Raw genomic sequence first — 14,173 nt, forward strand, 5'->3', positions numbered from 1 at the left:
CATAATAAAACTCTTATGGAAGTGTATCATTAATCTGGATGCACATTCGAAGGCTAAAAGAATTGCTTTGTCACAAAAATACTATCTTCCTTACCACCACAAAAGAGAAAAGTATCATCCATAAACTGCAGACTTTTAATGCCACTATACTCCATCTTGCTTCCGAAATCTTCAATCAGACCTAGAGTGCCTGCCTTTTGAGGAACGAGCTTAAGACATCCACAGCAAGGATGAAGAGGGTGGGTGAAAGGGGATCACCCTGCCTTACTCCTTGGTAACATCAAATCCATCTGCCAGAATATCATTCATGAGGAGGGCCATCAGCACTGAGGATAGAAGACATCGTGTCCAAGTAATCCACCTACAAGGGAAGCTTCTAGCCCAAAGAACCTCAAATGAAAAATCTCAATTTGATTTATCAAATTCCTTCTCAAGTCAAGCTGGCATAAAATGTCTTTGTTACTGGATCTCCTACAATGTGCAATCATCTCAAGAGCAAATAAAAATTTTCCAATATGCATTTGCTGTTAAAAAAGGTGGATTGAGAGTCTTCAATGAGGATAGATGCAATTCAGGATCTGTGCAATCATCTCATAGATGCAATTCAGGAGACTAATCGGGCACAGATCATGAGCAGAGAGTAAACCTTCTATTTTGGGAATAAGAGAAATGAAGGCAAAATTCAACCTATTTATATCCAAGCCACCGTTATAGAAATCATCAAGAAGTATCAAAATTTCATCCTGGAGTAGATCCCAGAATCTCTAAATAAAAGGGAAAGTAAATCTTTCCGACTGGGAGGAAAAACAACTCCCTCAATTCGTCCAATGAAAAGACCTGATCTAAATCACTTGTCCATGAAGAGCCCTCAAAAAGTAGATTCTAGTAGATAGTCAAGTTGGGGAAAAGGTTTTGCTGAAGAGGCTGCTGAAGGAGTGGAGCTTTTATGCAATGGCATCCTGAGCGTCAAACTCCATGCATCCTCCAAAAGTACTGCAATATAGTTCCTCCTTTTCCTCCCAAATGCTACCTTGTGAAAGAATGATGTCTTTCCATCCCCCTCCTTGAGCCAAATGATCTTTGCTCACTATTTCCAGTAAGTTTCCTCCTTGAGATAAAGATCATCAAAAGATTCCTTTAAGATCTTCCTTGTGGTGAATTCATGACATAAGAGATCCCTCAACTCTTCTTATCTAATAAGTCCACATCATGAAGAAGTGTTTTGTTAAGCTCCCTTTTTGAATTCATTTAGAAGCAGACCATTTCTTAAGAGCAAGGTGGAGCTTCTCAAATTCACCACGCAAGCTGCTGCTGGGTTTGGGTTGCCTCTAATGCTTTTCTAACATTTTATCACAACATCCACCAGATCCGGTTCCTTTAACTACCCAAAATCACATCTGAATATCTTAGGCCCTTGAAATTTCACATTACAATCCACACCAATAGGAACATAATCTGAGGTAGAGCTAAGAAAGGCCTTTTGAACTGCAGCAAGGAAGATATCCTCTCATTCCAATGATAGGAGGAACCAATCGAAATAGGTAAGGGAGGGATGTTCTCTTTCATTACTCCATTTGAAGTTCTGGCCCTTGAGATCGAGACTCCAAACTATCTCTGATACTTTGAGGATGACCCCTTTTATCTTTCAGAGAATTGGTATTGAAGTCGCCACCTAACAACTTATGGCCCTGGATGGTAGCCTTGAATTTCATGAAGTTCTTGGAAGAACATGTCCCTCTGCTCCTTCTCATAAGACCTGTAAACAGTCGTGATGGTGAGATTTACATTGAGATGAACACAAAGGAGGGCCACAATAAGGAAGAAGCTCTTCTTGGTGGTACCTTTAAGAACAAAGTGCCACGAATTCCATCCAATGAGACGCATAGCATGGATCCAACCCATTTAGATCCAAAATATGGATTACAATGCGGCTGCCTTCACCTTGCTTCACCCTAGAGAAGCAACCATGATCTTGGCCTTGTCTTTATCAAAGTAAGCAGAATTTGTTGCATAACCTTTGCAGGATCACCAGTAGTTTGTAGATCAGTTCATATACAATACCTGAGTATACTAAAACCTTCTATATCTTGTAAGCCTGCTCAAATTAAATTATTGAACTTGCCAACAACACTAGAAATCTTTAAAAGTTTTGGCAACATGGTAGTTAAACCAGCACGCATGGACATTTGAATTAAGACCAGAAACTGCTCAATCATTTTATTTCTAAAAAGTCAAGTAACATGGAGGGCAGGAGTCTGACAACAGTTATATAAGCTCAACAAAGATAGTGTGAACTCAATATATCAATCACAAATTGAAAAACTGCCTGATACTCTGAAATTAAAGACTCCAGATCTGTACATGTCATTCACAAGAAACAGTGAATCCTTCGACATATTGAATCCAAAGAAGGATAAAATAACAAACACGATCAAATGGGCAGATGTTGGAATCCAAGAACACGAAACAAACAAAACGTTAGCTAGCCATCTAACGTTAATGAATGTCTAAACCTACATATGTACAAAAGTATCCCTTATTTATCTCATCTCCCCAAGTAAGCCACATCCAAGTACTTCATCTCCATGAAGCCGATCCCTCCTATCCTTGCAACATTATTGTGCGTCTATTACATATTTAAAAAAAAAAAACAATAATTAGTAATATCATTAATGATAGCTAAACAAAATTAGTGAAGTCATTGATCCATTTGGCTACAGTAATGTCAAATTACAGAGTGAATTTGCATGTGAACAAGCTGTTTCATATTAGTTCCATGCATGTGCTTTTGTTGTGCCCAATCCTTTTTTTTGCATCTACTACATATCGGTTGTTCCCTTATAGTCTCCACATTCTCTTGAGATTCAAGATTCACTTCTGGTACTGGGTGAATAGAAAATGAATGTTACATCCTATACACCTCTGTCTCTAAAGGCTTTCAACAATAATATGTTTAATTTGGTATTTTGACAAGCCACACAAGCATGTTGACATGGAAGTCCATAGGCTTGCCATCTTTGACTGCACCATGGCCATAATAAATCAACTAAAGGCATCTTCATAAACTTCAAAACATGCAATATCATGCACTACAATCAAGCTTAAATACTTGAAATAGATCAGTGATAGTGTGTAAGTTTTGCTTCCCGTTTCATACACATAGCACTAGTCATTTGAGCCCCATCCAAACAGCCAACCATTGCACGTTTGACCATTTTAGAACTAATCCCATCAATGTGTGGAATTATTGGAAGTCCCTTCTCTTCTTTCATCCGAGCATTAAAACTTTCAGCAGTATTACTGGTGAGCTGGATGAACCAATGACCAAAGAAAAGGACATGTGACCAATGTTCTTGTTTGGCATATTTCATTAGGCATTCATATGCAAAATCTGATCTTTTCTAAGATCTTTTTTGTATCCAAAATTTCCTTTTCAATACATGCATAAGCCATGTCTGCTAATGCATTTTGGTTGCCCTTCTCAAAGCCTTAGAATAACACTTCAAGGAGCAAATATTTTTTTGTTATATATGTCTAACACAATAGAAATGATGGCTGTTTGGGAAAACAATAACAATATTGGTAAATGATCTGCTGTACCACTCCAAACTGCTCGGTACGAAATGTACCTTACCGGTATGCTGTCTCATACTATATTGACATTCGGTATGCTATCTTGTATTATACCGAATCATGTACTGACACTATAATAAGATGGTACCAGTATAGGGTCCGGTAACGAGACATTGAACCTTGAATTAGACCGTTGTTCTATCAGTGATAAAAGTGATTTCATGATTATCCTCAATTGCATCTTGTAATTTGTTAAACCAATGGTAATTAGCATCACCCTCCAAGTCGACAATAGCCAATGCAACAGGAAATAGGTCATTCACAACATCCATAGCTACCATGTTAAGCATGATTTCCTCATAATAAGCTTTAGTGATGTCCCATCTAATATAAGCATTGGCTTGCAACCATATGCAAACCCTTGCACCAATGCATAATATGCTAGGAAAAATGTTTAAATCTACCTTCTTCAGTGATTGAAACTTTTACAACACTCCATGGGTTTTCCGCAGAACTATATTTGCATATATAGCAAGCTTCTAATAAGACTCCTGATTTGATCTGAACAATTCAAATTTTGCAGGCTTCTTGGCTCAACGTGCCTTTTATTCTTCACCTTCACACCTTAGGTTTCTAAATCTTTGATAATCTCTCTAGCTTTATAGTAAAATCTTCAACTTACACTGTACCAGCTTTGCAAGGAACTTTTGTTATGCCTTCAGATGGCCACATAAAGCCACAGATAACACACATGCATAACCTGCATAATCTCCATCACAGATTCTAACTATAAATTGGTCTCGTTTTGCAACCTTGGAGGCTCATATCAACTGTTTACAATATTAGCTTTCAATTACCTCGAAACTGAATGTTTCATTTTTAAGAAGCATGTAATCAAAACCCTGACCAATTGCAGACATAATAAGAGCATTTTTCAACATTCTTTGTTGTTGTCAAAGATTTGCCCCAAGCCTTTTATTTCATTCTTCCATATATCCAACATTCTAGATTGAGAAGAATCATTTTGACTCTCTCTAAAAGTCAAAATATTAAAATTATTAACCCAAAAATATACAAGTAAGATACATCATTATTCTTGCATCAAAATAATTAACAATAATAAAAAAATTGTTGAGTAGTCAATGTACCTGAACACAAATTCATATGAGAAGCTGAACCTGTGACTTGCATCCCTGATTCTTCAGTGACCGTGTCCACATTGTTAAAGGAACATCCAGAGTTGCATATGACCATTGTTGTTCAATCATGATCTCTCTCTAACTTGATCTTTATGACTCGCAAAATATCTGAGCTCAAATATCAAATTGTCGGCTATGTCACTTACTTCCCTGGCAAATGAACACAACTCTGTGCAAATATTGTCATATATGTGATATGCTTTGGCTTACGGAAGCTACAATCATAAGATACTTTGCCATCTGGATCTTTTAATAACCTTCCACCATACATCAACCGAATAATGATTTCCTCACTGTTCAACTAGATTAATCAAACAACAATTCAACAAGAACATTAGCAAAAGTTTCAAAGAACAATAATCTTTTTAGTAGCATTTTTAGTAAAGTTGAATCACAATGATTTCCTACATATACCCATGAAAGTCATTCACTATCAGGAAAATATATGAAAAAGTAGTTATTTTGTTTGGGAAGATGCATGAAACTATCATTGCTAAAATCAGAAATCATGTACAGTTGGTATAGTCCTATAACAGCCCTTTATGAGCATAAGCAGACCCAAAGCTAGCAATGATGAGCCACATATATATTGGATTACTTCAAGGAAAAACCTGATGACTGAAAAAACATAGCTCTGCTAGATCTTGCTGCTGCTGAATTGTTTTCTTTTGAGAATTATTGCTACTGAAATTACTTACAAATTTGTTTTGGAGTCCTGGATGTCTTACATATTCAAGATGTTATAAAGCAAAGAAAAGGCATATCAAAAACAAATTTCATGACATCTACTGAAATGAAGTTTAATAAATGCTTGGATAAATTTATTTCATTAGTCTTACATATACTTGAATTTGATATTGCCACCTTGTGGTAATTATGGCATAGATGCAGTCTTCTTACAATAGATCTTGTTGTTCCATACATAACTAAAGGAAACCTTTCATTCCTACCAAATTAAAGAATTGAATATATAAAGACTATTTCATTATCTGTAAATACTCAAACTAGAAGAAATTAGGTTCTTTGTTCACTTCAATACATGATCTAACTGAATTGAACATAGGACGTTAAGCCTTTTCACCTTATTGCAAATCAGATGGGTGCATTGGATAGCCTAAAAATGTAGAAGAGCTTAAATATTTGCTCCAAGAACAATCGGTCCATTCATAAAATATCTCAAATTTCCATTTTGTTTTGGAGTATTAAAGCACAAAATGAGCTGTTTCCATACCTTCGTTTGAAATGTTGACTGAAATTTTCTGCTGGTTTGAAAAGAAGTGTAGACAAGTTGCAAATTTGTCGTGATGCATATGCATAACAAACCTAAGCTATGAATAACTAAGGAGAGTTAGGACAGTTTTGACATCATTTTGCTATCAACCTTCTGCTGCTTCTTCTTCTTCTTCTTTTGAGACCTTTGGTTAGTTTGTTCATGCTATCTTTAATCGACAGATGCTCATATAAGAAGAAAAAACTGAAGTTACTTTAAAAAATCTGGCAAATTCAATGATGTGGTAAATGGTGCTAATCTACGAAATCTTCTTTTATTACAATTTTCCCAAACATTGGACTTTTTCTTTGAATTATGTGCCAAGAGTCTTTTGCTGGCTCATCTCCTATATTTCAAGGGGCTTCAAAGATGGGCACTTCAACTGTAACCCTCTTTGTGGATTTTGCTAGAAAGGAGTTTTCATCATCCATCGTTTCAATTTTTAAGTGATAAAGGAGTTCTTGGACTGGAATTTTCTGATCGATGAGTGCCCAGATTATTTCCTTTCGAGCAGAAGAGCCCAAAAAGTTAATACTAGAATTTATATGACTCAAGGGCTAGAAACTTGGTAACCATAGTCTGTCCTATGGGTCCCCTCACCTGGCTCCCATCTTGCTTCCAATGTTATCTTGTGTTTCTTCCAATGTTATCTTGTGTTTCTGTTACTTTTTTTCTGCAGCCCATGATTGGGATTGAATGGTTGTTTCATTACCTTAATGAACATGATAGAATAACTATCTTTTCCATCAAGATATGACAAAAATATTTGTATAAGAGAACAGAAGGAGGAACACAATCCTAAGTTAAAACTACAAGCTACAGAAGAACAGGATTCAACAATACAAACCTCAGATAACAATTCCGATGTAAAACGCCAAAAAAAAAAAAGTCAATTATCTCAAAGATTTGATGAAATAAATCAAATTACAGTGCACCAAACTATAGGAATTCACAGGGTTGCATATTTTCAAAATTCTATCTGGTATCATCCAATTGCAGATCCAAGCCATGTAACAAAAATGACATTGACAGAAGGAGAGAAACTTGTCTTAACATCATTAATTAATTAATTATTAACTTCTCATACAAGAAGAAAACAGGAAGTGGTAACAAAGCACAGATCAAACTCACCCTCCCTCTTTTCTTTCCCAACTCCCCATTTCTAATAATCAGCTTACTGTTTTGCTCTCGTTTTTTACCTCCCCGCATTCTTCCTTTCCGTTCTTCGCCTTCTCCTCGCTCTCTTTCGCAGCTCCCAACGCTACTGGATCCGCCGAGCAATTGAACGATCCGAACTTCGGCGTCGTCTCGATCGGCGCGATGCCCCTGGCGTCCACCGAAAACGAGAATCCTTTTCGCCCCAAACCCCTCGCCTCCTCGTCCTCCACCTCCTCCACCGCCGGCGGCGGCGGCGAGGAGATCTTCTGGAGAGCCACCGGCGGGCACGTCCTCCGCCGCTTCACTTCCCGTTCTCCTTCTTTCTCCTCCTCCACCTCTTCGCCGGAGAACTCCACCCCCGGATCTCGGGCGGCGGCACACGGAATGGAGGCTGGAGCCGCCGGGGATTCCTCCGGCTTCGCTGCCATCGTCTCAGGCGAGTGGGAAAGTGGGGGAAGAAGCAAAGGGGATTGGATCGTCTACGCTCGTGTGGGGGCTTTGGCTTCAACTCCATGATCTCCATTACGTGTTTACTGAAATGTCCCTGAGATTTAATAATTGATAGCGACGTCCTATGAAAATAGCCTTCATAACTGCGATCTCGAAAGGATTATCTTTGAGGAAATGTGTGAGATTTAGTTTCTTTTTTTTACTAAAAGATTCTACTCCACCAGAGGAACTAATACGAAATCATTATATAGGAATCTTTTAGATTCCTATATAATAATCTACCAGAAGTCGTCACCACCCAAGGAGGTGCAGGAGATTGCTTGGAAGAAACCAGAGGAAATTACGGAAAAATGGAGGAAGCATAGGAGACTTAAAAGATTTGCAAGGAGTTCGCTCTTCTTCAAACGAAATTTTCCGATGCCGTAACATCCTCGAGCAAACTTGGTTGCAGAAGGGAAGAAGGCTTGGCAGCAATTTCAATATGAAAACATCTCACTTTTTCTGCTTGCCGTGTGGAAGGGTCGGCTACGTGAAGGATGACTGCAAATATACACCTGAAGCGATGGTCGTAGGTTTTATGGAACTTGTTCGGTGACCCAATTGCCTGGATCAGGTTCTTCTGCAGTTCCCACGTCGACCCTAACTGCTAGACCCCGTCCATCTGCCATTGTGGGAACCGGTCCATCAGAAATCAATGAAGGGTGGGAAACTGAGGAAGGAAAGTCTATTGCGGACTTCGCGCATCAATTCAAAAAAAAGTCCTATAAATTATGAATTTGGATTAGGTGTAAGATTTTTTTTTAAAAATAATTATTTTTCTACTCTACATATGTTTTCATATAAATATTATCTTCAGAATGCAAAGTCCATATTTTTCTATGCTTTAGGCTTTTCCTCGAGTATAGCACGTCAATACCCACATATTTATTAATTTACAAAATAGAAAGAGAATGGTTATGAGGAAAAAGAAATAGATTGTAAGAATGAAGTGGAGATTTATTAGGATACGCCAAAGCACACCATATTATATAAAAATAAAAAATCTTGATTTTTCATCATATAGTCAGTAAGATTTTTTTTAAATTTCCCCCTAACAGATAAGAATAAGAAGAAGAAACAAAGTATCTCTTTGTAAAAAGAAATATCTAGTCAAAATCTCAAAACAAAACTACTTCTAATGGATAAAAATGCAAGTGTTATTTTGAAAATATAAAAAACTTTGGCAATCCCTAGCTATTTTCAAAATAAACAAAAATTAATATAAATTCATAAGATTAGTATGATATAATGCTATAAGTAGAACAAAAATTAATATAAATTCATAAGAGCTAGTATGATATAATGCTATAAGTAGAGAACTTCTTAACTTATATGTTAAATATATCCAATCGGACTCTAAGGACAAGAAATTAAACATGGATCTTGTTAATAGAGTTGTTTGAAGAATTGTATTCATATCATACTTGGATATTGATATCTAAAGGATTGTGGTTGAAAAGGGCAAATGCTTTATCTTGTATTCATAAGTACACTAGGATTTTACCGGTTGAGTCCATAGGAAGCAATCTTGACTTCCACACTTATATAAGCAAGCTTATCAAGGATGCTTTTGCTCACTCCAACATATATATCTATAAGCTTGTTAAAGACTTAATGTGAGGATCTATGCGAACATATATTTAGTCTAATATTGATTATTTGTCGGAAAGACCTTGGATGCTTATGAGGCACCAAGAAACCCAAAAATCATTTTTAGCTATTTTTTTGGATGAAATCTTGAGTTGTTATAAATAATATCTGAGCTGATCCAATCCATAGCCCATATGATCTAAAAGACACCATAATACACATTCATTGGGATTAACCATAGGTCGATCGTGGCATTTATAAATAGATTTGTATAAATTTAAACTCTTAGTTTGGTAAGGATGATAGGGCTTAAATTGGGGTTATGTGATGACCTGTGCAAGAGTGTATTTAGTTCAACATTAGTTATTTGCTATAAATATTTTGGATATTTATATAGGATCAAAGAACTCAAATAAACTTTGTGGCTAGCCTTTTTAGATGAGCCTGGGTTGTTACACTTAAAGTCTAATTCTACACTTCACCGAAAGAAAAACTCCATCACCTTATAAAAATGAATTTGCTCTGAATTCTCAAATTTCAAAAATTTAATGTACCTAGGAAATATAACCTCATTGCAAATCCAATCAAAAACACCTATGATTAATTTTTTTTGAACTCTCAACTTGAGATATTCAACTAATATTATCAATAAGAGTAGGCCACAACCATGGTTATGGCTCCAGTAAAAGGGTGAACTAGCATCTCATCACTCCATAGATATTCTAACATGACTTTACCCTTTCTTACTAATTTTCTACTATAGTAGTATTTTCTTAAATTTTTTTGGTGATATATTATTTTTGAAATATGCTTAGACTGACTTATAAATTTTTTGTTCTTTGCCAAGTGAATAGCTATCTTGTTGTCACAGTAGATAATTACTAGTTGCATTGGTGTTTCTATAAAAGGAATATGTCTCAAAAATTGTCTTGTCCCAAGTAAATCTTCACTTGCTAGTAACATAGTCACATATTCTAATTCCATTGAAGACATTGTGTTGCATGTTTGCTTTTGGATGACCAAGCAGCAAGTCCTTCACCAAGTGTGACCGGCCAACCTCCAGTAAAATTAGAATCTGATTTTTCATTTCCTCTAATTTATCTCGAACACATGCCTCTAATTTGAATATGTAAAAATAATTCTTCCAAAGTTTGAAGATGATGCTTTTACTTCAACATTTTTCCATAGTCTTTCTAAGATGGAGGCAACTTGTCAATGCTAGTAGACACTTGAAAATTCTTGGTCATTGGTTCTCCAATTACGATGATGTCTTGTGCCATATGAATCATTTTTTAAAATCGCTCTATATGGACTTCTCATCGACCATCTTAAACTCGATATACTTGTTAATCAATTTGATCTATTTCCTACATCTTCAGTCAAGTATCTTGCTTGAAGAGCATTCCATAATTCTACCACAGTTAGATGGTGCGAATAGATGTCAAAAAGGTTGTTGGACATTACATCTAAAATCATGCCTCTAAAGATAATCATTCTCTAATCATTTGAGTTGCTTTAGTGTGTACGAACCATCTACCAAATAACTTTCTGAATATGATGTTTGCAATATGCATGCCACCTTTTGCATAATAAGGGAGATGAATTTTGATAAGTCATTTGTTAAAATTGTGCCCATCAAATTGTTCCAGACTTGACTTCATGCTCAGGAATTTTGATTTGTTGACCCTCTTAGTGATTTTGATGATGACCAAACATTAGAGCATGCATTCACTAATCCTTTTCAAATTTTCTTAAGTTTATTTTGTAGAAAGAGAGCTCTTTGAACAAGAAAAAGAAGAAACTAAGTGTAATTAGTGGAGAGCCCAAGTAAGATTAAAATGGAGTTGAAATCCAATGAAAATGGCCTAGGGAAGGGTTCGAGTCAACTCCAGAGATTTTAGAGTCGACTCTGGCATAATTTGGGCACTGGTACACAGGCTTTGCATGGGGTCAAGCGGACTCGAAATCATCTGAGTCAACTCCATCTCAGGCAATAGAAAGCATGTTTCTGTCCACTGAGACCGAGTCAACTTTCAGATTTTTGAGTCGACTTAGTCAACTCCGACGGATCCGAGCCAACTCCATCTCAGAGATCCAAAAATTTCAGAGAGCTAATTTTGGATGCCTGAGAGCGAGCTAACTCGAAAAGCAGTCGAGACAACTCGAGATAACAGTCGAGTCGACTCGAGATGTGACTGACAGCCTTTAATAGCTAGTTCTGTAGCTACACAATCTTTTTTCTAATGGCTATATCTTACCTCTAATGATTAGAAACTATTGGTTTTGGGCTTAAACAACTTCAAACTTGATAAAAAAACTTCAGATTTAAAGAGAGAAGCAAGAGGAGCATTTAAGAAAGAGAAGTTATTGTTCCATTGACAAAAAGAGAGTGTTGGGCATAAAATACCCCCCCAGCCGAAGTTCGTGTCAGGAGTGACCCTTCGGGGGTTCTACCGACGTCCGACCTTCGACGACATCTTTCCGAACCTCTCCGAAGGCCGAGTCTCCACAACGTTTCCAAGTTCTACCGACGGATAAACCCCCACCAGCGTCGATCGGATTCTTCACGACGGACGGACTCCACCCAAGTTTCTACCTGCTAGACTTCATCCAGACTCCTACGGGAGCCGGACTTCGTCTCCGACTTCAACTGCAGGTAGACTTCATCCGGACTCCTACGGGAGCCGGGCTTTGTCCCCGACTTCAACTGCAGGAAGACTTCATCCGGACTCCTACGGGAGCCGGACTTCGTCCCTGACTCCAACTGCAGGTAGACTTCATCCGGACTCCTACGGGAGCCGGACTTCGTCCCCGACTTTAACTGCAGGAAGACTTCATCCGGACTCCTACGAGAGCCGGACTTCGTCCCCGACTCCAATTGCAGGTAGACTTCATCCGGACTCCTACTGGAGCCGGACTTCGTCCTCGACTCCAACTGCAGGTAGACTTCATCCGGACTCCTACAGGAGCCGGGCTTCGTCCCCGACTTCAACTGCAGGAAGACTTCATCCGGACTCCTACGGGAGCTGAACTTCGTCCCCGACTCCAACTGCAGGTAGACTTCATCCGGACTCCTATGGGAGCCAGACTTCATCCCCGACTCCGGCTGCAGGAAGACTTCATTCGGACTCCTACGGGAGCCGGACTTCATCCCCGACTTCAACTGCAGGAAGACTTCATCCGGACTCCTACGGGAGCCGGACTTCGTCCCCGACTCCAACTGCAGGTAGACTTCATCCAGACTCCTACGGGAGCCGGACTTCGTCCCTGACTCCAACTACAGGTAGACTTCATCCGGACTCCTACGGGAGCCGGGCTTCGTCCCCGACTTCAACTGCAGGAAGACTTCATCCGGACTCCTACGGGAGCCGGACTTCATCCCCGACTCCAACTGCAGGTAGACTTCATCCGGACTCCTACGGGAGCCGGACTTCATCCCCGACTCCGACTGCAGGAAGACTTCATCCAGACTCCTACGGGAGCCGGACTTCATCCCCGACCCCGATTGCAGGAAGACTTCATCCGGACTCCTACGGGAGCCGGACTTCGTCCCTGACTTCAACTGCAGGTAGATTTCATCCGGACTCCTACGGGAGCCGGACTTCGTCCCCGACTTCAACTGCAGGAAGACTTCATCCGAACTCCTACGGGAGCCAGACTTTTCCCCTGACTCCAACTGCAGGTAGATTTCGTCCGGGCTCCCACGGGAGCCGGACTTTCGCCCTGAACTCCTGTTGCAGGTAGACCTCACCCCAAGCTTCTACTGCAAGCGACCCACTCTGAGTTTCCACTACAAATGATCTACTTCAAATTTCTACCACGAGCGGTCGGTGCCGGATTCCCACCAAAAGCTTTCACCCGAGCTTCCATTATGGACGAATTCCTTTCAGATTTCTGTTGCAGATAGGCCTTGGCTGGGATTCCTCGACAAATGATCCCCATCCGGGCTTCTACAGAGATCGGACTCTGATCGAACTTCTATAAGCGGGCAAATGCTGGGCTCACAGAATCCAGCAGCTGGACTCCTCCGACGGATGAACCTCTCCAGCGCCATCCGACATCCACCGCCGGTCGACCCTCTGCCGAAGTCTGTGCAAAATCAAACTGCATCTGCGGAAAGCCTCTGACCGAGCTCCTACGGCAAGTGGTCCTCGCCTGCAGCCTTGACACCCAAGGCACCCAACAGGATTTACAACATCCGAGCTCCTCTCGGATGGATAGCTACCTCTCTCCATCAGGTACCTCAACCGAACTTCGACCGACAGGCCTGGACCCCCTGGCAGGCCACAATAATGGCCACGACTCTGCTCCACTTCCTGCGATGGATTCCGTGCGGCTCCATCCCTCCCTGGCAGGCCACAGTAACGGCCACGACTCTGCTCCACTTCCTGCAACGGATTTTGCGCGGCTCCATCACTCCCTGGTAGGCCACGGTAATGGCCACAACTCTGCTCCACTTCCTGCGATGGATACCGTGCGGCTCCTCCACCCTTTGGCAAGTCGTGACAACGGACACCGCTTCAGACTCCACGTGGCAGGTCACGGTGATGGCCACGATTCCACTCCACTACTCTTCATAATAAACTCCTCCTGGCTTCGAACGGTCCACTGCCAGACAGTTACAAACGTCGCTATCAGTCTGTTGCCCCCTCCGCCTATAAAAAGGAGAATCCCAGATACGTTATTCTCTAAGCTCTAATTTCTATCCCAAAAACTCTACTAAAATTTTCGTTCGAGCACTCCATTCTTGTTGAGGCAGAGAACTGACTTGAGCGTCGGAGGGTCTTGCCGGAGCAACCCCAACTCTGGTTTAGACTTCCTTTACAGGTCCCGACGGCGACCGTGACTCCCTCGACTCCAGCTTCTCCGACGCAGACAGATTTTTGCACCAACA

At 40.0% G+C, this 14,173-nt stretch overlaps 1 protein-coding gene across 2 annotated transcripts; it reads right to left on the bottom strand.

The window, feature by feature from the left end:
* Positions 1–670: 670 nt before the first annotated feature.
* On the bottom strand, positions 671–8,327 carry LOC114913158 (uncharacterized). 2 transcript variants are annotated; one of them, XM_073252836.1, is made up of 5 exons: positions 7,872–8,327; positions 7,174–7,744; positions 4,722–5,073; positions 1,842–2,015; positions 671–1,756 (listed from the first exon to the last, which is right to left on the bottom strand). In XM_073252836.1, the coding sequence occupies exon 2, from the start codon at positions 7,626–7,628 to the stop codon at positions 7,212–7,214; it is 417 nt and encodes a 138-aa protein (XP_073108937.1). In that variant the 5' UTR covers positions 7,629–7,744; positions 7,872–8,327; the 3' UTR covers positions 671–1,756; positions 1,842–2,015; positions 4,722–5,073; positions 7,174–7,211. The 2 variants fall into 2 exon arrangements, with proteins under 2 accessions (XP_073108937.1, XP_073108933.1); XM_073252832.1 differs by lacking the exons at positions 671–1,756; positions 1,842–2,015 and adding an exon at positions 2,315–2,626 and having other exon boundaries at positions 7,174–8,326.
* Positions 8,328–14,173: the final 5,846 nt, after the last annotated feature.

This window comes from Elaeis guineensis, chromosome 1 (genome assembly GCF_000442705.2).
Source record: "Elaeis guineensis isolate ETL-2024a chromosome 1, EG11, whole genome shotgun sequence".
NCBI lineage: Eukaryota > Viridiplantae > Streptophyta > Magnoliopsida > Arecales > Arecaceae > Elaeis > Elaeis guineensis.

Bases quoted from the DNA above. Each gene is read 5' to 3' on its own strand.
- LOC114913158 (XM_073252836.1), bottom strand. From the start codon at position 7,628: ATGGCAGCGAAGCCGGAGGAATCCCCGGCGGCTCCAGCCTCCATTCCG.